This window comes from Rana temporaria, chromosome 12, assembly GCF_905171775.1.
Source record: "Rana temporaria chromosome 12, aRanTem1.1, whole genome shotgun sequence".
NCBI lineage: Eukaryota > Metazoa > Chordata > Amphibia > Anura > Ranidae > Rana > Rana temporaria.
Window position 1 is genome coordinate 100,403,931 of NC_053500.1, and position 27,118 is coordinate 100,431,048.

A 27,118-nucleotide genomic window follows, 5' to 3' on the forward strand; every position below is an offset into this window, starting at 1 on the left:
TGAGTGCTTTCACACTGAGGTGCTGCGCTGGCAGGGCATCAAAAAAAGTCCTGTAAGCAGCTTCTTTGCAGCGTTTTAGGAGCATTGCATACACCGCTCCTAAAGTGCCCTTTCCCATTGAGGCGCTTTTTTTAACGCCAAAGCGCCTGAAAAACGCTCCAGTGTGAAAGGGGTCTTAGCGGAGCTTTGCCAGTGTTTTTCGGGCGCTGGCAGTGTGAAAGAGCTCTAAAAAGCATTCGGGCTTTCACATTGGACTTGCAGATGAGACTTCTTTCAGGCGCTTTTATTTATTTTTTTTGTTTAACGCCAAAGCGCCTGAAAAACGCCCCAGTGTGAAAAGAGTCTTAGTGTAGTGATGGCACTGTTAGGTGGTAGCTGCTTTCTATAATCTATATTTTTATTATTTTTAATAAGTTTGGGTTATCATATAGTAGCGCGGGAATATATATTTACTTATTTCCTCAGGTCTACTGTGACTTGTCAGACCTCTCTATAGATGCACATGTGGTTTAAACAAAGCTATTTAGTAAATAATGAACATATAGAAAACAAATTCTATGTCTAACAGAAAAGGTTTCTATCTGAATTATACAGTAATGGACACGGACAGGCTGAGTATTCATAGACCCTGGGTTATTGGCTGCTACCAAGTGGTTGGTGACTGGCAAAGCTTTTGACTACATGCCCCCTGGTTGTTCCCCCCTAGAACCCTACCCAACTCTGAGTAATTATTAATACATTTTTTGCTAGTGTTCAAAAGTGATAGTCCTCTTCTTCCTTATGAAGAAATTGCTCCTTATTTTGAACACTCAGAACTTAGTCTTGGGTGGATGACCAGGTATTACATTAGGGCCGAAACAACTAATCGAAATTAATTAACTAATAATGAAATTAATAGTTAACAATTTTCATAATCGATTAATCGGCCAGTAACATAATGGGGTTTAAAAAAAGAAAAATAGCGTTTTATAGTACAAAAAAGCAAATCGCTACTGTAAATAATACTTTCACTGTCCCACAGTAAAAAAAATGAACCCCTTACAGTAGCGATTATTTGCTCTTTGTACTTATTTTTGTTTTTTAACCTCATTATGTTACGGAACATCTCAGACCTGGGTTCACACCTTAGTTATTTGGTGTTTTTTGCAGAAACACACTACAGTTCATTTACATGTTTTCCTATGGGACACGTTCACATCCATGATTTTTTTTTCAGCTGCTGCGTATTTGGAAAGGGCAAGGACTTTTTAACGCAAAACGGTGCTATTTTTTTTTTTGGTTCAATATACTTGGAGAATGGAGAAGCTGCAGAAAAGCATGTAATGTGTTTTTGTGGAAATTTGTGTTTTGTAATCTGCCCAACAACAAATTGGCCCAAAATGTTTTTAAAATGCCAATTTTTTTTTTTAAGTCTATTATCCGATTAATCAAAACCATAATCGGCCAACTAATCGATTATGAAAATAATCGTTAGTTGCAGCCCTATATTACATCACACCACGGATCACACACTTTACCACCGCTTCCACCTAGAGCGCTTATAAGGTATTCAGTCACTTCCTCCAGCCCTTTTAGATTTGCTACAGGGTGGTACAGTATTAAACTGGGTTGCTGTATACTCCTTTTGGGACATGCTTACACTATATTCTGCACCTTATTTGGTGAGTACCCCACAAGAGAATATCCCACCCTGTGGTGAAAGGGAACTACATCAAAAATTCAGCCAAATATTCACTCTGCTGAAGGCTTGTACAACACTCAATGGAACATATTATAACACTGGTTAATACATCCAATTTTAGCTCTATCTCGGGTGACTAAGGCGGCTTTTTCTGCAACTCTGTCCCATTTTCTCAGATAATTATCTGCTTTATTACAGCCATCGCTGTCCTGGGCCCCAAAACACCAGGCTTTCCCAGCTCCTCCATCTCTACCCAAGCCCCATCCCGGTAGGCTCAGCCTAGAAGAGGTGCACATAGAAGGGAATGAAGAGAACACAGAGGCACAGTGTGGAGGAGACTCCATACTCAACCCCTAGACTCCAATTCAGCTTCAAACCGTATGCTTGCCAGTGTGGATACGCTAATTTCTGCTCTGCTCAAAAGCTTTGGCATTGTTGCACTTGACTCTGTCACTCCAGGGCTCTTTCGATGCAAAGTGACCTGGTTAATCAAAAAAGACTTTCCCCATTTGTGAACAAATAGAATGGGCAATTTATGCCAGATAGGTCAATGGACAAAAAAAAGCCACACCTTTTGAAAATCATTATTGAGCTTTGTTTGGTGGAAAAAGATGGCGTTGACAAAAGTGGTCTATTCTGGTACCAAATCCTACCATCTCAGTCTCACTTACCTCATTCTTCGATTTTACTTTTAAATGTCCTTTTCTGTTCATGGACGGACACAGCAGCAATTGACCTTAGGGTTTATCATCCTTCCTTTCAGGAGAGACTAGGCAGAAAAAACAGCACTTCAAGTGTTAAAACACTTCTCAGTATAGCTCCTCCCAGGGGGCGGGGCCCCTGGGTATATCCCTCACTCTGCCTCAGCAGCCCCAGGTTTTTTTTTCTGCCTAGCGTCAGGAGTAGACATGGCCTTGCTGGAGTCCATGTACTCTGCAATTTTTTTTTTCGCTTTTATTTTTTTTTGTTCTGTTCCTGCATTTTTTGATCCTGAGATCTACTATCAACTGCCGACTGGGTGACAGGCTGGATCTTGATCCTTGTAGTCCCCCCATGCTCAGCCATCGAGCATGTGCCGGCCCTCAGCTCGAGGTCGTTCACGACATGCCCCGTTGCTCCAGGGCTGGCCGGGGAACTACATGTTCCAGGGCACACATATGACCGGTCTCTATGGCTTTGTCAGTGTGTCTGGCCGACAGCCATGCCATTTAAAGGACTTTGGTTCTGTTCAGAATGCCTCCAGCCGGTGGTCGCAGGACGGGTACGTAGTGACCCCTTGGGCGGCTGTAAGGGGGGTGGGGTCCGCCTGGGGCTCTGTCACTACGGGGGCTGTGCTGCTGTGTGGTGCTATTAATTTTTTGTAGTGCCTTTCCTTTTTCACCATTAAAGGCTTACTTTTTTAAGATTCATTGGTGTGCGGCTGTCCATACCCTGCCTTCAAGTTTTTGGCCAATGCATTGCAGGCACCCACCTGTTTCTGAAAGGACATTGATTGCTCAGGTGTGCTCACCTGGAGCAGCAGCTTCTCCCTTTTTATTTGTTGTACTGGAGTTGCTGTGTGTGCTGGGATGTGTTTTCTGCTGTGTCACTGTTGCTTTAAACACGTGTATGGCCGCCATTTTGCAGCCCGCGAATTGCTTCCTGAGGGACGGCGCAGAGCGGACAGCACTCTCAGCAACAAGCCTGCGGACAAGCCTGCTTCCGCATGTAGGTCTGCCCCCGCCAGACACTCGGGTGGGGGGCAGAATTTGCGGATGCGCGGCTCGGTGGAGATCCCTCTTTCCGACCGCTGGGTTTGCGAGGTAATTTCCTCGGAGTACAAGATAGAGTTTCTCTTTTGTCCACCAAACAGATTTTTCCCTCCAGCTTCCTCCGGTACATAGTTACATAGTAGTTACATAGTTAGTCAGGTTGAAAAAAGACACAAGTCCATCTAGTTCAACCACAAAAAATAAACAAACAAAATAAAAAACACAGTACAATCCCATACACCCAACTCCATACCCACAGTTGATCCAGAGGAAGGCAAAAAAAACCAGCAGAGCATGATTCAATTTGCTACAGCAGGGGAAAAAATTCCTTCCTGATCCCCCGAGAGGCAATCGGATTTACCCTGGATCAACTTTACCTACAAATCTTAGTACTCAATTATTTTATGTACATTTAGGAAAGTATCCAGGCCTTTCTTAAAGCAATCTACTGAGCTGGCCAGAACCACCTCTGGAGGGAGTCTGTTCCACATTTTCACAGCTCTTACTGTGAAGAAACCTTTCCGTATTTGGAGGTGAAATCTCTTTTCCTCTAGACGTAAAGAGTGCCCCCTTGTCCTCAGTGTTGACCGTAAAGTCAATAACTCAACACCAAGTCCACTGTATGGACCTCTTATATATTTGTACATGTTGATCATATCCCCCCTAATTCTCGTCTTCTCAAGAGTGAATAAATTCAGGTCCTCTAATCTTTCCTCATAGCTGAGCTCCTCCATGCCTCCTATCAGTTTGGTTGCCCTTCTCTGCACTTTCTCCAGTTCTCCGATATCCTTTTTGAGAACTGGTGCCCAAAACTGAACTGCATATTCCAGATGAGGTCTTACTAATGATTTGTACAGGGGCAAAATTATATCTCTGTCTCTGGAGTCCATACCTCTCTTAATACAAGAAAGGACTTTGCTCGCTTTGGAAACCGCAGCTTGGCATTGCATGTTATTATTGAGCTTATGATCTACCAAGACCCCCAGATCCTTCTCCACTACAGATCCCCCCAGTTGTACTCCCCCTAGCATGTATGATGCATGCATATTCTTATTCCCTAAGTGCATAACTTTACATTTATCAACATTAAACCTCATCTGCCACTCAGTCGCCCAATTAGACAGAGCATTGAGGTCGGCTTGTAAATTGGCGACATCCTGCAAGGACGTTATTCCACTGCATAGCTTGGTGTCATCTGCAAAGACAGAAATGTTACTTTTGGTAACATTTACAGGTATGCCGGGTGGCCCTGTCAGGGGCTGGTCAGGATCTGCTGGTCAGGGGAGTGATTATACCGGTTCTTTCAAGGGAACGGTTTCAGGGGTTTTTACTCCAGTTTGTAGTCCCCAAAAAAGGAAGGTGTCCGTCCAATCCTGGACTTTAAGGCCCTTAACTCCTTTGTCAAAGTGCAAAGGTTCAGGATAGAATTGTTCGCTCGGTAGTGGTGGCTCTCCATCAGGGGGACTTTGGGGCATCCTTGGGTACTCAGGACACGTACCTGCATATTCCCATACGCGCAAAACACCAGAGGTTTCTGCGTTTTGCGGTCGAAGAGGACCGTTTTCAGTTTGTGGCCCTCCCCTTCGGCCTGGCTTCGGCACCACAAGTTTTCACAATAGTGATCGCTTTCGATTCTGGCCCTGCTAAGGCGGCGTGGAATCGCTATTGTGGGATACCTGGACGACCTTCTCCTGAGAGCTTCTTTAGGCTCAGTCTTAGGAGAGGATGGTCCATCACCTGCCAGCCCCTTCAAAAGATTCAGGTGGCTACTGAATGTCCAGAAGTCAATGTTGGTACCGACGGAAGAACTCCAGACACTGCAATCTGCGGTGCAGCGGTTAGCGACCCAGATGTGGTCCTCGCTTCACTTTTGCAAGAGAATTCTGGGTCCCATGGTAGCCTCTTTCGAGGCGTTTCCGTATGCTCATTTCCACACCCAAGTGTTACAGAAAGAGATTCACTCACATTGGGACAAGCTCCCTTCGTCTCTGGATTACCAGATTTGGGTGAGTCGCCTGGTCAGGTCCTACCTAGTGTGGTGGCTGACATCTCCGGTACTTAGGATCAGGAAATTATTCCTGCTGTGCTATCGGACAGCGGTCACGACGGATGCCAGCCTCTCTGGCTGGGGGCGTTCTGGAGTGTCCAGTCAGCCCAGGGGCGCTGGACTCGGGTGGAGTCCCGTCTGCCAATCAATGTCCTGAAGATCCGGGCTATCAGGCTGCGGCTCTCCAAGTGGTCTCTGGGTCTGCAGGACCGTTCGGTCAGGATCCAGTCCTCGGCCGTGGCGTATGTCTGCCATCAAGGGGGCACGCGGAGCTCGGCCGCGGCGGCGGAGGTTGCACACATTCTCTGGTAAGCCACAAGGTACGTTCCGGCTCTGTCGGCCGTGTGCATTCTGGGGGTGCAGAGTTGACAAGCAGACTACCTAAGTCGCCAAACACTGGACCAGGGAGAATGGTCTTTGCACCCGGAAGTGTTTCAGAGTTGTGCCAAAAATGGGTCACTCCAGGCGTGGACTTTCTGGCGTCCCGTCTCAATCGGAAGATGTCACGTTTTGTGGCCAGGTCAAAACACCCTTCGGTGGACGCGTCAGACGCGTTGGTGGCACCGTGGGGTCACTATTGCCTAGTCTACGCCTTCCCTCCTCTGGAGCTTCTCCCTCGCCTGTTGCGCAGAGTGGAAGCGGAGGGGTTACCAACAATCCTGGTCCCTCCGGATTGGCGTGCCGTTCCTCGTACGCGGACCTGGTGTGTCTGGTGGCAGACGTCCCTTGGCTTTAACCCCTGAGAGTAGATCTTCTGTCGCAGGGTCCGATTTTTCTCACCCTGCTTTACAGTCGCTGGCTTTAACGGCATGGCTGTTGGGAGCCAGGTGCTGAAGGACCAAGGTCCGTCGGACTCGGAGATCTCTACCATGCTACTTGCACAAAAGTCTACTTCACGTAGGGTTTGCCATCGTACGTGGAAGGCCTACATCTCTACATGTGCAGAGATGAAATGGCACCCCCGCACATACGTGCTGTCCCGGATTCTGCTGTTCCTACAACAGGGAGTGGATCAGGCTCTCGCCTTAAGTACGGTTATGGGTCAGATTTCGGCCTTGGCTGTTTATTTTCAGCGGCCGTTGGCGACGCACTCCCTGGTGCGTACGTTTGTTCAGGGGGTCAGGCATGTGGCCCCTTCTGTGCGTCTTCCACTGCCTCCGTGGGACTTGAATTCGGCCCTCTCGGTGCTTCAAAAGGGCTCCGTTTGAGGACATTCGGGAGATTCTTCTGTTGACTCTGTCCCAGAAGATGGTCTTCCTCGTAGCCATTCCTTCTGTCAGACCAGTTTGGGATCGGACGGCCTTGTCTTGCAAGGCTCTTTTACTTGGTCATCCAAGGATAAGGTGGTGCTGCGGTAGCAGCCATAGTTGTTTCGGGTTTTCACATTAATGAGGACATTGGTTTTGCTGTCCTTATGTCCTCAGCCGGAGAACTCGAAGGAGGCCACGTTACTTTCCTTGGACATGGTGCGAGCCCTACGGGCGTACTTGTTCTGCTACGGCTCCGTTCCGGAGATCGGACTCACTGTTCGTGTCAGTGACTGGTCCTAAAAAAAGTCTGGCGGTCGTCGGCCTCCATTTTTCAGGTGGAGCAGACAGGTCGTGCTCCAGGCCTATGCCCTAAAAGGGGCGGGCCCCTCCCTTTCTGGTTACGGCGCATTCGACCAGGGCGATTGATCCCTCTTGGACTTTCCGCCATCAAGCGTCTGTTTTACAGGTGTGTAAGACAGCGACCTGGTCGTCAACCCACACCTTTTCAAGTTTTGCAAGGTGGATGTGAGTGCATCTTCGGATTCCTCCTTTGGCCGCAAGTTTTTGCAGGCGGCTGTTTAAGGTTGAAGTTCCTCCATTGAGGCACTCTGGTTTGTTTGGGGTGAAGCTTAATTTGCTGTGTTTTTTTCCCACCCCTCGAATTTTGTTGACACTGCTTGGGGACGTCCCTAAGGTCAATTGCTGCTGTGTCCGTCCATGAACGAAAGAGAAAATAGGATTTTTGTACTCACCGTAAAATCCATTTCTCTGAGTTAATGGACGGACAGAGCACCCTCCCCTCATTTGTTTGTACTGCTTGTTACGAACTGGGGCTGCTGAGGCAGAGTGAGGGATATACCTGGGGGCCCTGCCCCCTGGGAGGAGCTATACTGAGAAGTGTTTTAACACTTGAAGTGCTGTTTTTTCTGCCTAGTCTCTCCTGGAAGGAAGGATGATAAACCCTAAGGTCAATTGCTGCTGTGTCTGTCCATGAATTTAGAGAAATGGATTTTACGGTGAGTACAAAAATCCTATTTCTTCTGAGAAATCCTCACTTCCTGTTCTTCTGTCTGTAACTCCACACAGTAATGCAAGGCTTTCTCCCTGGTGTGGAGTGTCGTGCTCTCCTCTCTCCATGCACACAGCAGCCTCAGTTTCTTTTTCTGCCTAGCATAGGAGTTGGACCTGGCTCCCTATGGGCCCTTGGTCTTGGAGTTTTTTATGCTTTTTGTAAGCTTTTTAAATTTCATTCGAGACTACTTCAAGGCAGTATCCTAGCTGCCTGGAACAGGAAGATCCAAGCTCTGGATTTACCCATGCGCATGTCTTCACAGAACCAAGAACTTGCGGAAAGGAAAATCCTTTCTCCCAGTGACCTGGAAGGTGGTGTCTACGGATGCCAGCCTAAGGGGCTGGGGAGCGGTGTTAGAAGAAGCTTCAGCCCAGGGAACCTGGGCCAAGCCCGAAAGGAGCCTGCCCATCAATATACTGGAGATGCGGGCAGTATACATAGCCCTCAGAACCTTAACACAGGTTACTGGGCCACCCGGTGTGGATTCAATCCGACAATGCTACTGCAGTAGCTTACATCAATCACCAGGGAGGCACCCGCAGTCAGGGCGCCCAGAAAGAGGTGAATCGGATTTTGGCATGGGCAGAAGAACATGTTTCTTGTCTCTCTGCAATCTTCATTCCAGGGGTAGAAAACTGGCAGGCGGACTATTTGAGTCGCCAGCAGCTACTACCAGGAGAGTGGTCTCTCCACCCCGATGTTTTTCAGGCCATATGACAGAGATGGGGGACCCCGGATGTAGACCTGCTAGCTTCCAGGTTCAACAGGAAGTTGGACAACTTTGTGTCCAGGACAAGAGATCCTCTGGCCTATGGATCGGATGCTCCCAGTTGATGGTGGCTTCACATGTGGACTCTCTGACCAGAAGTGCATTCTTTGAACAAAAGTGCCTGAGTTAAAAACCAGGAGTTTGCTATCAACTGCTTCTGCTCGCAAGGGTTGATTTTTTTTTTTTCTCCCTCTTTTTCTCTGACAATTTTTAAACAGCTTTTTTTTTTCTTTTTCCTTTCTGCTAATTAAGGGGAGGGTTTAATTGTTCACAGGTGTGTGTTTGTTCACAGGTGAGTATAAAGTGGCTGTACAAACTCCCATAGGAGCTGGCTCCCAGTTGATGGTGGCTTCACATGTGGTTTCTCTGACCAGAAGTGCTTCTTTGAACAGAAGTGCCTGAGTTAAAAAACAGGAGTTTAAAACAGGAGGTAAGACAGGAGTCTTCATTATTTTTTTCAATCACTGATCCAGAACAAGCTTGCAGCTAATAAAGTTGGAACTCTTGATATATAGATTCAGCGGTGCAGCAGACGCTCTCACCTTTAGTCTGCTCACCCCAGGGATAGTTGGAGCAGGACGCTCTCAAACGAGTCGGCTCTCCCCAGGGATAGTGCAGCCAGGCAGGGTCCTCCCAGCTCTCGGCTGCTGCAGACACAGCACAAACAACCAGGACTCCCATAGTTTAACACAGGGGTACATATCCCCCCCCCCCTAGGCAATTGATCCAAGGTTGCACCGATCGCCCGTTGAGGGGTCAGGAAGGATTTTTTTCCCCCGGTCGCTGCAGATTGGCACAGCACGCCTGGGGTTTTTCGCCTTCCTCTGGACCAATCGGGGAGAGAAGACTCAACGAGTGACGGCTCACTTGGACAGTCTTCCGCCCATCACCATATAAGACCCCCCCAATCAACATTACTTCCCTGCGTTTTTTTCTGCGACCATGGGTTACCTAAAATACTCTGCAGAAACCATCCGGGAACTAAAACCATTTGCCTCTATACTCCCAGTTGTCGCCAAAAAAGCTCTAAGGAATGAGCGACTGTTGAGAATCAATCGACGATCAACAGTCAAAAACTACGCGCAGGTACCCCAGCCCAAGCGCATAATATGCGCTTTGGTCAACACAAGATCGGCAGTAAAACACTGACAAGAAATCTATGATTTCATCCTTCAACACGATCTAGACTGCCTCTTCATCACAGAAAGCTGGCTGACAGCCGACTGCAACACCATTCTAACAGAATTGGTGCCAGCAAATTATCGCATTCAAATGCAAAACAGAGTGGGGGCAAAGAGGGGGGGGGCCTGGCGGTGATCCACAAGACTCGCCTCTCGATCACCAAACCAGTCCTTCAAAACTCGCTTCCATTCATGAAAACCCTCACTCTGCAGCTGCAAACAAATCCCCAAGATACGGTCCATATGCTACTTTGCTTTAGACCACCAGGCCCAAAAACGCACCTTCTCACATCATTGACGCAATTCATCTCCACATATACGCTAAACATCAAACACCTTTTGGTGCTTGGGGATTTCAACCTCTGGGCCAACTCCTCGCTGGACCCCATAGCCGACGCCTGCATCGACCATCTGGAAGGATTAGGTCTGCAGCAACTAATACAAGGCCCCACTCATGACTCAGGCCATACTCTCGATCTCATTTTCAAACAAGATTTGGAAATTGACGTCCTGGGAAATGAGCCGCAACCATGGATCGATCACCATGCCATCAAATTCACAATCACCAAAAATGCCAGCCCAAAAAAAAACTACAAAACCGGTGACAACTCACTGGACTAGATCTCAGAAGAAGCTCCACTCGGAACTCTTCAAAACAACACTAGGGAACAAAATAAAAACAACCCAACAAAAACAAACAGCCACAGAAACACTTGACGCCATCAACAAGGCGCTACTACAGGCAGCTGACTTGGTAGCACCAAAACGCAAAACTTGCATCCGGAAAAACAACTCCAGCTGGTTTAATGACCAGCTGACGTTGCTAAAGCAAGAGCGTAGAAGAGCAGAAGCTGCGTGGAAAAGGTGCTCTTCAGATAAAAACCACACCATTTACAAGATAATAACAAAGAAATATCACAAAGAAATCTTCACGGCCAAAAAAAATTATTTCTCTAACATCATCGCAAATGCCCTTAACCGCCCCCGAGAACTCTTCAAGCTGGTCACTCAGACTATGAATCCAGATTGTTTAGAGGCCCCCAATTCTGATTCACAAGAATTTTGCAACAAATTATCATTCAAGGAGGGCATGGTGCCCACCTTGCTAAAACAAGGTACAATAAAACCAATTCTAAAAAAAACTACCCTCGACCCCAAAGACCCAAACAACCGAAGGCCCATAACAGCTCTAAATGTCTTCTCCAAGGTAATGTAGAAAGTAGTTGTACAACAGCTGCAACTGCATTTAGACACCCATAAATTACTCGATCCGTTTCAATCAGGCTTCCGTCCGGGTCACGGAACAGAAACGGCGCTGCTCAAAATATGGGATGACGCTCTAGAATCTTGTCTCCTGATACTGCTGGACCTAAGCGCGGCTTTTGACACTGTAGACCACGGACTACTACTGGCTAGGCTAGCTGAAGTAGCCGGAGTCGCTGAACGTGTTTTACCCTGGTTCTCCTCCTTCTTGGAACACCGATCACCAATAGTGAAACTGGGGTCTTTCACTTCTGAAAAACGTACGGTGTCATGCGGAGTCCCTCAGGGATCTCCCTTATCGCCCGTATTGTTTAATATCTATCTTCGCCCTCTCTTTGAAATCATCAGTAACCAGAAGTTACTTTACCACTCCTATGCAGACGACACACAACTGTATTTCCGCATTTGCAACAAAAAGGATCATTCTCTTGGACTAGAGAAATGCCTTACTGTAATAGATAACTGGATGACAAACAGTTATCTTAAACTCAATGGTTCGAAAACAGAACTTCTCCTGTTTCACGCTAACCAGAAAAATCACCCCGAGTCAACATGGACTCCCCCACCCATTCTGGGTAAAACTATCACCCCTAGCACCAAAGTCAAAAGTCTCGGAGTCATTTTTCGATACCTACATGACAATGGATGCACAAATAGGGTCAGTAGTCAGCGGATCCCACCATCTGCTGCGCCTACTATGCAGACTCACGCCCTTTATCCCGAAAGAGGACATTGAAATTGATGATTGTTCCCACCACGACTGCAGACTCGACTACGCAAATGCCCTCTATCTAGGACTCCCCAAATACCGAATCACCCGTCTGCAAGTCGTTCAAAATACGGCCGCTCGACTAGTGACTGGGAAAAAAACATGGGAATCAATCTCACCTTCACTGAGATCCCTTCATTGGTTGCCAGTAAAAGACAGAATCACTTTCAAGGCACTCTGCCTAATACATAAGTGTATTCAAGGCAACGCCCCCCAATATCTATGCGAAAAAATAAAAGCCCATAACCCCAATCGCATTCTGCGATCCACCAATCAAAACCTCCTCCAGATACCCAAAGCCAGATACAAGTCCAAAGGAGATCGAAGATTTGCAGTCCAGGGACCTCGCCTGTGGAATGCACTACCAACCACCATCCGACTGGAGTCGGACCACTTGGCCTTCAGGAGAAAGATTAAAACCCATCTCTTCTGAGGTCAAGGGGTTCCTTACCCATGAAATGGATACAGCGCCCAGAGGCGATTCAGTTCGCATGTGTTGCGCTTTACAAGTCTCTCTCTCTCTCTCTCTCTCTCTCTCTCTCTCTCTCTCTCTCTCTCTCTCTCTCTCTCTCTCTCTCTCTCTCTCTCTCTCTCTCTCTCTCTCTCTCTCTCTCTCTCTCTCTCTCTCTCATAATTCCGTGGAACCAGTTTTCACTGATCTATGCGTTTCCGCTAATCGCTTTCTTACAAAGGCTACTTTGCAGGATCAAGAAGGAAAGAATTCCTGTAATCTTGGTGGCCCCAAATTGGCCCGGAAGATCCTCGTACGCCGAAATCATAAAGATGTCGGTAGGAAAACCGTGGAAGCTTCTGCTTCGTGACGACCTGCTGTCGCAAGGTCCAGTGTTCCACCCTTCCTTACAAGGGCTAAATTTGACGGCTTGGCTGCTAAGACCCACATTCTGAGGAAACGAGGGATCTTGGGTCCAGTGCTTTCTACACTTATTAATACCAGAAAGTCAGCCTCCAGGCTTATCTACTGTAGTTTGGAGTCTGGAAAGCGTATGTTTCATGGTGTGAAACTAACAAATGGAATCCTCAAAGATATGACATAAGTAGGATTCTCGCCTTTTGCCAGCTAGGAGTGGATATGAAATTAGCCCTTAGTACCATTTAAGGGTCAAATATCAGTTCTATTTTGTCTTTTTTCAAAGACCGCTGGCATCTCATTGCCTAGTCCGGGCTTTCATTCAGTGGGTGCTTCGGATCAATCCGCCAGTCAAGTATTGTCAGTGTTGCAGAAGCAACCTTTTGAACCTATTCGCCATATTTTGCTGATTCTTTTAAGCAGGAAATTGGCCTTTTTGATTGCGATCTATTCGCCTAGAAGAGTATCTGAATTAGCAGAGCTTTCTTGTAAAAAGCCTTATTTAATTTGTCACAAGTACAAGATTGTTCTACGACCCCATCCAACGTTTTTACCAAAGGTGGTGTCGACATCTCATTTGAATCAAGATATTATTTTGCCTTCCCTTTTTCCGAATCCGCAGACAGCGGAGGATAAGTTATTGCACTCTCTAGGTGTAGTGAGAGCAGTAAAGATGTATCTGCAGCCAACCGCTCAGATACGTAAAACTGAAGATTCCTCCTTCTTCTGTTAAGGCGCACTCGACCAGAGCTATGAGTGCTTCATGGGCAGTGCATCACCAGGCTTCGATGGCTCAGATCTGTAAAGCTGCAACTTGGTCTTCAGTCCATACATTCATCAAATTCTTTCAGATTCTGCCTTTGGGAACAGTGTACTAGGGCTTCTTGTCCGTTTACGGCCAGCTCGGATCTGGGCCTCCCCCCCCCCCCCTTCATATTGAGCATTGCTCTGGGATGTCCCATTATGTAATGATTTAAGGCTCTGTGTCCCATGGTGTACGATAAAGAAAATATGATTTTTATAACAGCTTACTTGTAAAATCCTTATCTTGGAGTACACCACGAGACAGAGGTCCCCCCCTTTTTATGGGCAGCTTATTGCTTCCTACAAAACTAAGGTACTTCCCTGATGGGAGGGGTTATATGGAGGGGAACTGTCTTTGATTGGTTGTGCCAGTGTCCAATCATCTCTGGTGACCATACAACCCATTATGTAATGATTTAAGGCTCTTTTTTCCCCGGGGTGTACTCCAAGATAATGATTTTACCAGGTAAGCTGTTATAAAAATCCTATTTTTCTTAAACCTAATCTTTAATGCTACATGGGAATTGACATTTTCTTTTCTTTTTTTTTTCACTGACAGGAGCATTAATGTTAAGATTGGAAACTGATCTGTATCTTAGATGTATCCATGTATTTCACATGTTTCTGTTGTATTGCACCTTGCATGCACAATGTTATGCTGTATGTATGTATGTATGTATGTATGTATGTATAGTTTAATAAAAACTGTTTTGAAGTAAAAAAAAAAAAAAAAAAAAGTAGGGAATTACAAACAAGACAGTAATGTTCTTAACATTATATTGAATGTGATTGATGGAAACCTTTATTCAAAAAATAATCTAGCTTAGTGTTGTGAGCAGGGTAGCCAAGGGCTCTGTCCTGAGACCAGGTTATTGTGTTCATAAATGAGAGGTTGGAATAAATAGTTCAAGCTCATAGTTTGCTGATGAGACAAAGCTAAGCAGGGCAGAATATAGCAACAATACAGTAAACCCAGTTGAAACAGAAGGGTGGACAGCTATTTGGCAGATGAGGTTTAATACTGAAAAGTGTTAAGTAATGCATTTGGGAGCTAAAACTATGCATGCAACTTACCAGCCTGGGGGGGGGGGGGGGGGGGTGGAAAGGATCTGGCAGTCCTAGTACTGTAGATCAGACTCAGCAGTAGCATGCAGTGCCAAGCTGCATCATGCAAGGCCAGCATGCTTTTGCCATGCTTTAAAAAGGGTATTTGCTCAAAAGACAAAAATATAATTCTACCAGGTTACAAAACTCTGGTTCAGGCACATCTTGTATGCAAACATTTAACTACTACGCCCTGGAGAAGAGATGCCTAAGGCATCACACACGGTCGGACAAAACCGATGAGAATGGACCGAGGTTCAGTTTTATCGGTCCAAACCGACCGTGTGTATAGCCCATCGGTCTGTTTTCCTTCGGTCCAAAATTTTAAAACATGCTTCAAAACCGAACCGATGGACCGCTACCCGATCGGTCCAAAACGATGGTTGGTACAGAAAAGCATCGGTTCAAAAGTCAAGTCGACACATGCTTGGAAGCATTGAACTTCGTTTTATTCAGCACGTCGTGTGTTTGACGTCACCGCGTTCTGACCCGATCGTTTTTTGGAACGATGGTGTGTACGTATATCAGGCCGTCAGGCCACTCCAGCGGTGAACCAATGAAAACGGTCCGTCGGTCATCGGTTTGGAACGACCGCGTGTACAAGGCCTAAGAAGTATATGATCACAATATAATTTTTTTTTTTCCCATTTTCTGAATAGTACAGTATCAAGGCATATACAAAACTTACATTTCAATGATACTTTGCATTATGATACTTAACCATTTCAACATAAATATAAAAAAAAATGCATGCTGAATAACATACAATTCTTGGTATTTGTAATATACTCAGTGTAATTCCAACATCTACTACCAAATGTAACCAATTATCTTTAGCCACATCCGACAGCAACCCTTATTCATTCCTATTAGGGTTGTACCGATACCACTTTTTTGAGACCGAGTACAAGTACAGATACTTTGTTTTTAATGTCATGCAACAGTGACGCATTGATGGCTGGCACTGACAAACAGCACTGAAATTACAAAGGATTAGGTGGATTGCTGGTTGATCAATTAAGCCCTTAAACCTGTTGTCTCAGTTTAGAAGTCCTTTGATAAAAGATACCAGCCAGTCTGCAGCCCCAATAGCAGGACAGAGCAAAAGGAAGTAATATTGTGGGCACTTGTTGGCATACTTCATACAAGCAGTTGTGCTCTACTGTGATATATCAAAAAAACGTGTGTGAGAGAACATGGACTGATTCATTTGTAGTTACAGTACAGATTGTTAATTTAAACTACATGAAGGCGATTGCCTGATCCAATACCTGGGAGAGAGAGATGCAGTGTGTAAAGCCCGTGTCTCTGTATAATGCTCAGACAGCAGCTATCCAGTGTACAAAAGCTGCGCCTCCTCTTCGTCCTCGTCCGTGATAGGGGAACTCGGTTTCCCAGCAATGAGTTAGTTTCCGCCTATCACGGACATCCTCTCATCCTCGTCCATGGGATGAGGATGAGAGGGTGTCCGTGATAGGCAGAACACTGACTCACTTGCTGGGAGTGTTCCCCTATCACAGACGAAGAGGAGGCGCGGCTTTTATACACTGGATGGCTACCGTCTGAGCATTATACAGAGACGCAGGCATTACACACTGCATCGCTCTCTCCCAGGTATCGGATCAGGCATCAGGAGCATTTGCGCGAGTACAAGTACTTGCGAAAATGCTCGGTACCGATACTAGTATTGGTATCGGGACAACCCTAATTCCTATACCATTTATCTTTAAATTAATAAACAATTAACCACTTGCTCACTTGGGCTTTTTCTGACATTTGTTTTTTACAATTTAAAATCAGTATTTCATTTCTTGAGGCCCTGAAATGTCAGGACAGTACAAATAAATAATATTTTTGGAAAGTAGACATTCCAAGGTCTTTAGTAAGAGGCATAGTGAGTTTTTAGAAGTTGTAATTTTTTCCCACAATTTTTAGGAAAACGCGTTATATTTACATGCTTTGCCTCCTCTTATCAGGTCCCTCTTCGGCACTCCTGGCCCCTCCCTGCAGCTGAGTGTCCCCACAGCAAGCAGCTTGCTATGGGAGCACCCTGAGTAAAATTCATTTATATATATATATATATATATATATATATATATATATATATATATATATATATATATATATATATATATATATATATATATATATATATATATATATATATATATATATATATATATATATATATATATATATATATTATAAAATATTTTTTCTAGCAACATTTTTTAGATTTTTGCATGTAGGAGAGGAGTGCTGAAATTCCCACGGTATGGAAGTGGTTAAGTCAGTGTGTATGACAAAGGTCATTGTGGTTTAAAGACAGAAGGCTTTTTATCTTATAGCATTCTATGCATTAAGATAAAACGCCTTCTGTGTGCAACAGCCCCTTCGGCCCCCTAGTTCTTACCGAAGCCACCCATCTCGATCCAGCGATGCTGCTTGCTGTGGGGACATTAAACAGCAAGGAGGGACCAGGAGTGCCGAAGAGGGACCCAAGAAGAGGAGGATCTAGGCTGCGCAAAACCACTATGTATATTTTTTATTTCACACAGTATTTGTGCAGCAATTTTTCAAATGCGATCATTATTTTTTTGTGTGTGTGTATAATGTGACAGATGAGGTTACGCCAGTTAAATGGATACCTCACATGTCACACTTTAAAATTCTGCACACCTGTGGAATGGCGCAAAACCTTTGGTACTTAAAAATTTCCGTAGGCAACATTTTTTACAGGTTACCTCTTTAGAGTTACAGAGGAGGTCTTGAGCTAGAATTATTGCTCTCGCTCTAACATTCGTGGTGATAACTCTCACATGTGGCTTGGACGCAACCTATGTATGCGTTCGCATCTGCGTGCAAACATGCAGTTATGGGGGCGCTTTAAATTTTTGAGTATACATATCCATTTTTGAAGCTGATCCAACCCGCTGAGCTGTCGGCTGTGGCTTGTCTGTGTAGGTGGGTGCAGAGGACATGTCCGACAACGGAAGCCCCACAGTAAGTCTATGGGTGACGTCACTTCCCATTAATTTCATAGCCGTTGTCAGGCGTGTCCTCTGCACAGCTTCCATCGTTGGAGATCGAGTTGGATCGGCTTCAGAAATGATATGTATACCAATTTTTTTTTCTTTATAGGGCTAGATAGGTTAGTGTTGGATCATGGGTGTCTATAGATGCAGGGGTTTTAGCATGGACTTCCACTGTAAATGGAGTGTGTTCTTTTGGATTAGTGTCTAGTAAAATATGTTATTTTTCTAGATCAGCCGTTTAATTCAAGAAAGCCATTCTGTGTGTTTCTTTCAGGTCTCCCTCCTACCCCAGTACAGCTGTTATATCCAGTGTCTCGATTCAGCAATGTGAAGTCCCTGCAGCATTTGTGCCGTTTTCGTATTCGGCAACTGGTTCGGATAGACCACATACCAGAGCTCCCTCTACCCAAGTGAGTTAATATGTATAATCTGTAGTCACAGATGATCTCCAGATTATTTACCATTACAGCCATTTTAGTGTTAGTGTCATTAAAGATAAGATGGTAATAATCCAATTCAGTTATTGCTCCAGCATGAGAAGTTGTCTTATTAGTTAATGCTGGAAGTTCACACCACTAATATATAAATGTGAAAGCAGCAATGCCTGATATCGGATGTGATTTACACTGCAGTGCAAATTACATGTGATCTCTGTGTGATGCAGTTTCAGCCATACAGATAGTATGGCTGAATCGGTATCGCACAGGACCCTTTTTTTGGTCCGCAGTGTGATCCAATTCCTCTCTGAATTTGCAGTTCGAACTGCGATATGCAAACTGGTTTGAGGGTGTCATTAACTTTTAATTAACACTCCCAGCAGTTTGCATAGGGCAGTGTAAACTGATGCTGGGAGACATGCAATGCGGGAACCCACAGTTGATTAACAGGGTTCCCGCATCGCTGCAGTGTGATTCGAGCATTATAGCCAAAAATGCTGCCATTTTAACCTCTGATTGATCTGCAACTACCATGGTGCTGCACATATACTCAGTTATGACACCAGCCTTTTAATGGCTAGACAGTTTGGTTGAGAGCACAAGCAACTATGATAGTTGTCTTTCTTGGTATGTCTAGTATTTATTTGTTTTCTGTGTTTTTTTTTTTTTTTTTTTTTTAAGAGGTGTATGTATGTATGTATGTGTGTGTGTGTGTGTGTGTGTGTGTGTGTGTGTGTGTGTGTGTGTGTGTGTATTTCATATATATATATATATATATATATATATATATATATATATATATATATATATATATATATATATATATATATATATATATATATATATATATATATATATATATATATATATAAAATGTATACACACACTAAGGGGGAAAAAGTATTTGATCCTTCTACTGATTTTGTACGTTTGCCCGCTGATAAATAAATGATCAGGCTATAATTTTAATGGTAGGTTTATTTTAACAGTGAGAGACAGAATAACAAAAAAAATATCCAGAACAAAAGAATTTCAAAAAAGTTATAAAGTGATTTGCGTTTTAATGAGTAATAAGTATTTAATCCCCTATCGATCGGCATAATGTATGGCTCCCAGGTGTCTTCTATACAGGTAATGAGCTGAGATTAATAGCACTCTCCTAAAGGGAGTGCTCCTAATCTCAGTTTGTTACCTGTATAAAAGACACCCGTCCACAGAAGCAATCAATCACATTCCAATTTCTCCACCATGGCCAAGACCAAAAAGCTGTCCAAGGATGTCGGGGACAACATTGTTAGACCTACACAAGCCTGGAATGGGCTACAAGACCATCGCCAAGCAGCTCGGTTAGAGAGCGACAACAGTGCGATTATTCGCAAATGGAACAAACACAAACAAACTGTCGGTCTCCCTCGGGCTGGGGCTCCATGCAAGATCTCACCTTGTGGAGTTTTAATGATCAGGAGAACGTGGGGAATCAGCCCAGCACTACACGGGAGAATCTTGCCAATGATCTCAAGGCAGCTGGGACCATAGTTACCAAGAAAACAATTGATAAAAATACTACGCCTTGAAGGACTAAAATCCTACAGTGCCCTCAAGGTCCCCCTGCTCAAGAAAGCGCATGTACAGGCCCATCTGAAGTTTGCTAATGAACATCTGAATGATTCAGATGAGAACTGGTTGAAAGTGTTGTGGTCAGATCAGACCAAAATCAAGCTCTTTGGCATCAACACAACTTGCCGTGTTTGGAGGAGGAGGAATCTTGCCTATGACCCCAAGAACACTGTCCCCACCATCAAACATGGAGGTAGAAATATTATGCTTTAGGGGTGTTTTCTGCTAAGGGAACAGGGCTAGAGTTGAGCGGACACCTGGATGTTCGGGTTCGACGGGTTCGGCCGAACTTCGGAAAAAAAGTCCGGGTTCCGGACCTGAACTTGACCCTGAACCCGAACCCCATTGAAGTCAATGGGGATCAGAACTTTTGAGTACTAAAATGTCTCTAAAAAAGTAATGGGAAGGGCGAGAGGGCTGCAAATGGCAGCAACATGTTGGTAAGAGCATGGCAAGTACTCTGCAAACAAATGTGGATAGGGAAATAACTTAAAATAACATAAAATACATAAAAATAAAAAAATAATAATCTTGACCTAGGAGGACGAGGTCCATATGGAGTAGGAGGTTGAGGTGGCGGCGTAGGTGGAAGCGGCGGTGGAAGAGGACGAGGTAGCCAACATAGGTTTTTGTTTTTAATTTATTTATTTTTTAATTTAGGGTACACCCCAAAAGAGTGAGAAAGTTCAAAAATACAAGAATGGCTGGGTAAGGCCGGTATACGTGTCTATTCTGCACAAGGTACGGACAAGTCCTGTGGGATCCATGCCTGGTTCATTTTAATGAACGTGAGCTTGTCCACATTGGCTCTGGACAGGCGGCTGCGCTTGTCTGTGACAACGCCCCCTGCCGTGCTAAATACACGTTCAGATAATACACTGGCTGCAGGGCAGGCCAGCACCTCCAAGGCGTAAAGGGCAAGCTCAGGCCATGTGCCCAATTTGGAGACCCAGAAGTTTAAGGGGGCAGACCCGTCATTCAGTATGTGTAGGCGTGTGCACACATACTGCTCCACCATGTTGGTTAAATGCTGCCTCCTGCTAAGACGTTCCATATCAGCTGGTTGTGCTGTTTGTTGTGGCGTGCTGACAAAGCTTTTCCACATTTCGGCCATGCTAACCCTGCCTTCTGAGGTGCTGGCGGTGCCCCGGCTGCGTTGGCGACCTCTTCCTCCTCCACTGCCTTTGCCTTGTGCTTCCACTGTGCCCCCGCTGTCAGGTGGGAATTCCACCAGCAGCGCGTCTACCAGCGCGCGCTTGTACTCACGCATCTTACGATCACGCTCCAGTGAGGGAATTAAGGACGGTACATTGTCCTTGTAACGGGGATCCAGCAGCATGGCCACCCAGTAATCGGCACCGGTTAAAATATGGGCAACTCGGCGGTCGTTGCGGAGACATTGCAGCATGTAATCGCTCGTGTGTGCCAGGTTGCCCAGAGGCAACAAAAAGCTGTCCTCTGTGGGAGGTGTATCGTCTGTGTCCTCTATATCCCCCCCCCAGCCATGCACCAGTGATGGCCATGAGCTGGTCTGGGTGCCACCCTGCTCTGAACATGGTTCCTCCACCTCGTCATCCTCCAGAACTGTGCCCTTGCTGGACAATTGTGGACCTGGCGTTTGTTGGTGCAGGAACCCACCCTCGGAGCCACTTGTGAATGACTGCCCTGAAAGCCTTGGAAATTATCCCGATTCCTCCTCCTCATTTGCCACATCCTCTTCCATCATCGGCCGAAGCGTTTTTTCAAGGAGGCATAGAACTGGGATAGTCACGCTGAGAGCGGCATCATCGGCACTGGCCATGTTGGTGGAGTACTCGAAACAGCGCAACAAGGCACACAGGTCTCGCATAGAGGCCCAGTTATTGGTGGTGAAGTGGTTCTGTTCCGCAGAGCGACTCACGCGTGCGTGCTGCAGCTGAAACTCCACGATCGCCTGCTGCTGCTCACACAGTCTGGCCAGCATGTGCAAGGTGGAGTTCCACCTTGTGGGCACGTCACATATGAGGCGGTGAGCGGGAAGGCCGAAGTTACGCTGCAGTGCTGACAGGCGAGCAGCAGCAGGGTGAGAACGCCGAAAGTGCGCACAGACGGCCCGCACTTTCTGCAGCAGCTGTGGCATATCGGGGTAATTTTTAAGGAACCTCTGCACCACCAAATTCAGCACATGCACCAGGCAAGGGATGTGCGTCAAACCGGCTAGGCCCAGAGCTGCTACGAGATTTCGCCCATTATCGCACACCACCAGGCCCGGCTTGAGGCTCACTGCCGCCAACCACTCATCGGTCTGTTGTTCCATGTCCCTTCACAACTACTGCGCGGTGTGGGGTTTTTCCCCCAAACAGGAAAGTTTTAAAACTGCCTGCTGGCGTTTACCCATGGCTGTGCTGAAGTTGGTGGTTAATGTGTTACGCTGACCGGATGAGGAGGCGGTAGAGGATGAGGAAGCGGAGTAGGAGGAGTTGGCAACAGGAGGCAAATTGAAGCACCCTGCAATCCTCGGTGGTGGAAGGACATGCGCCAAACTGCTATCTGCCTCAGGCCTAGCTGCCACTGCATTTACCCTGTGTGCTGTTAGGGAGATATAACGTCCCTGACCGTGCTTACTGGTCCACGTATCCGTAGTTAGGTGGACCTTGCCACAGATGGCGTTGCGCAGTGCACACTTGATTTTGTCCCCCACTTGGTTGTGCAGGGAAGGGATGGCTCGCCTGGAAAAATAGTGGCAGCTGGGCACGACGTACTGTGGGACAGCCAATGCCATCAGGCTTTTAAAACTCTGTGTCTCCACCATACGGAATGACAGCATTTCAAAGGCCAGGAATTTTGAAATGCTGGCATTCAGGGCCAGGGATCGCGGGTGGGTAGGGGGGTACTTCCTCTTCAGCTCCAGTGTTTGGGAGATAGAGAGCTGAACACTTCCATGGGACATTGTGGAGATGGTTGGTGACCCAGGTGGTAGTGTTGCTGGCAGATCCTCGGTTTGCGGGGTGGCAGGTGCCACTGTCACTACAGAGGTGGATGAAGAGGCCGAGACTGAAGCAGAAGAGGAAGCAGGAGGAGCCAGAGACCTTTGTTGGTTTTTGAGGTGTCTACTCCACTGCAGCTCATGCTTTGCTCTTAGATTCCTGGTCATGCAGGTTGTGCTCAGGTTGAGAACGTTTATGCCTCTCTTCAGGCTCTGATTGCACAGCGTGCAAACCACTCGTGTCTTGTCATAAGCACATTGTGTGAAGAACTGCCACGCTAGGGAACTCCTTGGACCTGGCTTTGGTGTGGTCGGTCCCTTGCTGCGTTGGGCAGTAGCAGGCGTACTGTCTAGGGGACAGACGCTCTGCTTTGGCACCCTGCTCCCTCTTCTGCTGTGCTGGTGGCTCTGTGCGACAACCGCCTCTTCCTCCGAACTACACAGGTCACCTGCATGATGTTGATTCCATGTGGGGTCGAGGACCTCATCGTCCTCCACATCATCTTCCACCCAGTCTTCACCACTGCCCTCCTTGTCGGTCTGCACAATTGCGAAAGCAGCAGCAGTTGGCAACTGTGTTTCTTCATCATTCGAGATGTGCTGCGATGGTCTTCCCATGTACTTATGTTGAAACATAAGTGGTTGGGCATCGGTGCACTCAATCTCTTCCACTTCTGGGGCAGGGCTAGGTGGATGGCCCTGGGAAACCCTGCTAACAGAGTAATCAAAAAGCAGAAGAGACTGCTGCATGATTTGGGGCTCAGACTGCTTGGCTGATTTGCAAGGGGAAAGACTGATGGACATCGGCTGCAGGTGCCAACTCTGACCTTTCAATACAAGACTGGTTGGGAGACAATGTGAAGGAACTGGAGGCACTGTCAGCAACCCAATCTACTACCGCCTGTTCTGCTCCTGGCCTCAACGTTAGTAGAGCCGGATTAGGCCCGACCAAATACCGCTGCAGGCTCTGTCGCCTACTCGCACCTGAGGAAGGTGTTTCACTTGTGCGTGTAGCTGGCACAGATCGACCACGTCCTCTCCCTGCAACAGGAGCTCCACCAGCAGCACCACGACCGGGGCCACGTCCCTTATTTGACATTCTCCTCCTATTTCTCAAATGTAGGATCTTGCCCTAAATGGGTGTTTTTTTGAATAGCACAATAGAAGAACAGTATCTAAAGTGTGTATCTCACACGTACAGATATGGAGCAAACACTGCAAAATATTTTTTTTTGCCCTAAATGGGTGTTTTTTGAATAGCACAATAGAAGAACCGTATCTAAAGGGTGTGTCTCACAGTAACATATGCAGTGCTGGTGTAATTTGATTTCTGAAGCAGGACCGACTCCTATCTAATTCTCTCCCTAAAAACAACAGCAGCAACCTTTCCCTAAAGTATCGAAAGCAGAGTGACTTGCTGTGCTATGTAGATCGCTGAGTAATTTGATTTCTGAAGCAGGACTGAGTCTGACTCCTATCTAATTCTCTCCCTCAGAGCAGCAGCAGCGCCAGCCTTTCTCTACCCTATCTAAAGCAGAGTGACGTGCTGTGCTATGTGCCTCTAGCTCAGGGTTTCTCAACTCCAGTCCTCAAGTGGCCCCAACAGGTCATGTTTTCAGGATTCCCATCAGATGAAAAGGCTGTGGTAATTACCAAGGCAGGGAAACTGATCAGATCACCTGTGCAAAATAATGGAAATCCTGAATACATGACCTGTTGGTGCGCCTCGAGGACTGGAGTTGAGAAACACTGCTCTAGCTTATATAGAGTCTGGGTCACAAGCTGCACTGGTCAATCACAGCCATGCCATTAGTAGGCATGGCTGTGACGGCTTCTAGGTCACACAAGTTAAACGAATGTTGATTGGCTGCCCTGCAGCGCGCCATTACATTGCCGAACACTGAACTCGAACTTACAGTAAATTGTTCGTGTCCGGGTACCAAAAGTCCGGTACGAAGCCAAACTTTACAGTTCGGGTTCGCTCAACCCTAAACAGGGCAACTACACCACATCAAATGGATGATGGACGGGGCCATGTACTGTCAAATTTTCGGGTGGGAACTTCTTTTCCTCAACCGGTGCATTAAGAATGGGTCGTGAATAGGTATTCCAGCATGGCAATGACCCAAAACACACGGCCAAGGCAACAAATTAGCTTAAAGGGGTTGTAAAGGTAAACAAAAAAATCCCTAAATGGCTTCCTTTATCTTAGTGCAGTCCTCCTTCACTTACCTCATCCTTCGATTTTCCTTTTAAATGTCCTTAATTCTTCTGAGAAATCCTCACTTCCTGTTCTTCTGTCTGTAACTCCACACAGTAATGCAAGACTTTCTCCCTGGTGTGGAGGGGGCGAGCAGGAGAGTCAAGACGCCCACTAACACACAGTTCCTTTATCTGCAACGTAGAGTGTCCTGACTCTCCTGCTCGCCCCTTCAAGAAAGGGGGCGAGCACGACACTCCACACCAGGGAGAAAGCCTTGCATTACTGTGTGTTAGACAGAAGAACAGGAAGTGAGGATTTCTTAGAAGAAATAAGGACATTTAAAAGCAAAATCGAAGGATGAGGTAAGTGAAGGAGGACTGCACTAAGGTAAAGGAAGCTATTTAGGGATTTTTTTTTTTTACCTTTACAACCCCTCTTAAGAAGCAGCACATTAACCACTTAAGACCCGGACCATTATGCAGGTTAAGGACCTTGCCCCTTTTTGCGATTCGGCACAGCGTCGCTTTAACCACTTTCATACAGGGCACTTGTACACCTTCCGGCCCAGACCAATTTTTAGCTTTCAGTACTGTTGCACTTTGAATGACAATTGCGAGGTCGTACTACACTGTACCCAAACTAAATTTTTAACATTTTGTACCCACAAATAGAGCTTTCTTTTGGTGGTATTTGTTCACCTCTGGGAATTATTATTTTCTGCAAAAAAAATGACCGAAAATGTTGAAAAAAAAAGTAAGTTTTCTCCTTCACTGATGGTACTGCACTGATGGGCACCGATGAGGTGGCACTGATGTGGTGGCATTGATGGGCACTGATGATGGGCACGGATAGGCGGCACGGATGGGCACGGATGGGCACTGATGGCACTAACGTATGTGTTGTACTAATGGATGCCAATCAGTGATGCCCATTGTGGGCACTGATTGGCATCCATTGCAGGCACTGATTGGCATCCATTATTTCTTTGATTGTCATCCCTGGTGGTCTAGGGTGGCATACCTGTGTTTTGCATCCCTGGTGATCTAGTGGCATCCCTGGTGGTCGAGTGTGAGCATCCTCGAGGGGGGGCTGTGCTGATAATCGATCAGCACAAACCCCCCCCTTCCTGTCAGAGGAGCAGCCGATCGGATCTCCTCTACTCACGTCTGACAGACGCGAGTGAGGAAAAGCCGATTACCGGCTTTTCCTGTTTACATTGTGATCAGCCGTGATTGGACACGGCTGATCACGTGGTAAAGAGTCTCCGTCAGACTCTTTACCTAGATAGGTGTCAACGATCGCCGTGATGCGCGCCCCCAGTCATTTGACGTCCACTCAGGATATTGAAACCACTTTGCCGACGTCTTTTTGCATAAGGCGTGCGGCAAGTGGTTAACTGACAATTGCGCGGTCGTGCGATGTGGCTCCCAAACAAAATTGGCGTCCTTTTTTTTTTTTTTTTTTTTCACAAATAGAGCTTTCTATTGGTGGTATTTGCTCACCTCTGCGGTTTTTATTTTTTGTGATATAAACAAAAATAGAGCGACAATTTTTTGAAAAAAATAACAATATTTTTTACTTTTTGCTATAATAAATATTCCCCAAAAAGATATAAAAAAAAAAAAAAAAAAAATTCCTCCGTTTAGGCCGATACGTATTCTTCTACCAATGTTTGGTAAAACAAATTGCAATAAGCGTTTATCGATTGGTTTGCGCAAAATTTATAGCATTTGCAAAATAGGGTATAGTTTTATGGCATTTTTACTAATGGCGGCAATCGGCGTGTTTTTTTTTTTTTTTTTGGTGACTGCGACCTTATGGCGGACACATCGAACAATTTTGGCACATTTTTGGGACCGTTGTCATTTTCACAGCGAAAAGTGCTATAAAAATGCACTGATTACTGTGAAAATGACAATGCAGTGAAGGAGTTAACCTCTACAGTGCCCCCTAGTGGTTAAGTGTGACCTCCATATGTGTTTCCAACTGTAGGGGGGCGGGGCTGGACGTGTGATCACTGACATTGCCACAATGAAGAACGGGGAAGCTCCTGTGACCTATTGCGGGACACACTCGCGACCCCCCTTCTGCAGACGTATATCGGCGTGAAGGAGTCCTTAAGTGGTTAAGGTCGTGGAGTTGCCTAGCCAGTCTCCAGACCTTAATCCAATAGAAATAATATGGAGGGAGCTGAAGGTTCAAACAAACGTCGGCCTCGAAATCCTTAATGAAGAGGATCTGCAAAGAGGAGCGGGACAAAATCCCTCTCGAGATGTGTACAAACCTGGTGGCCAACTACATG

At 46.1% G+C, this 27,118-nt stretch overlaps 1 protein-coding gene across 4 annotated transcripts in view; it reads left to right on the top strand.

Annotated features, from left to right (window-relative positions):
- The window catches only part of SOCS7 (suppressor of cytokine signaling 7), a 110,240-nt gene that overhangs the window by 35,879 nt on the left and 47,243 nt on the right, over window positions 1-27,118 (top strand). For all 4 annotated transcript variants that reach the window (XM_040329847.1, XM_040329848.1, XM_040329846.1 and 1 more), the window contains one exon: window positions 17,869-18,004. In XM_040329847.1, coding sequence (XP_040185781.1) covers window positions 17,869-18,004 — 136 coding nt within the window. The remainder of the gene's footprint in view (window positions 1-17,868; window positions 18,005-27,118) is intronic.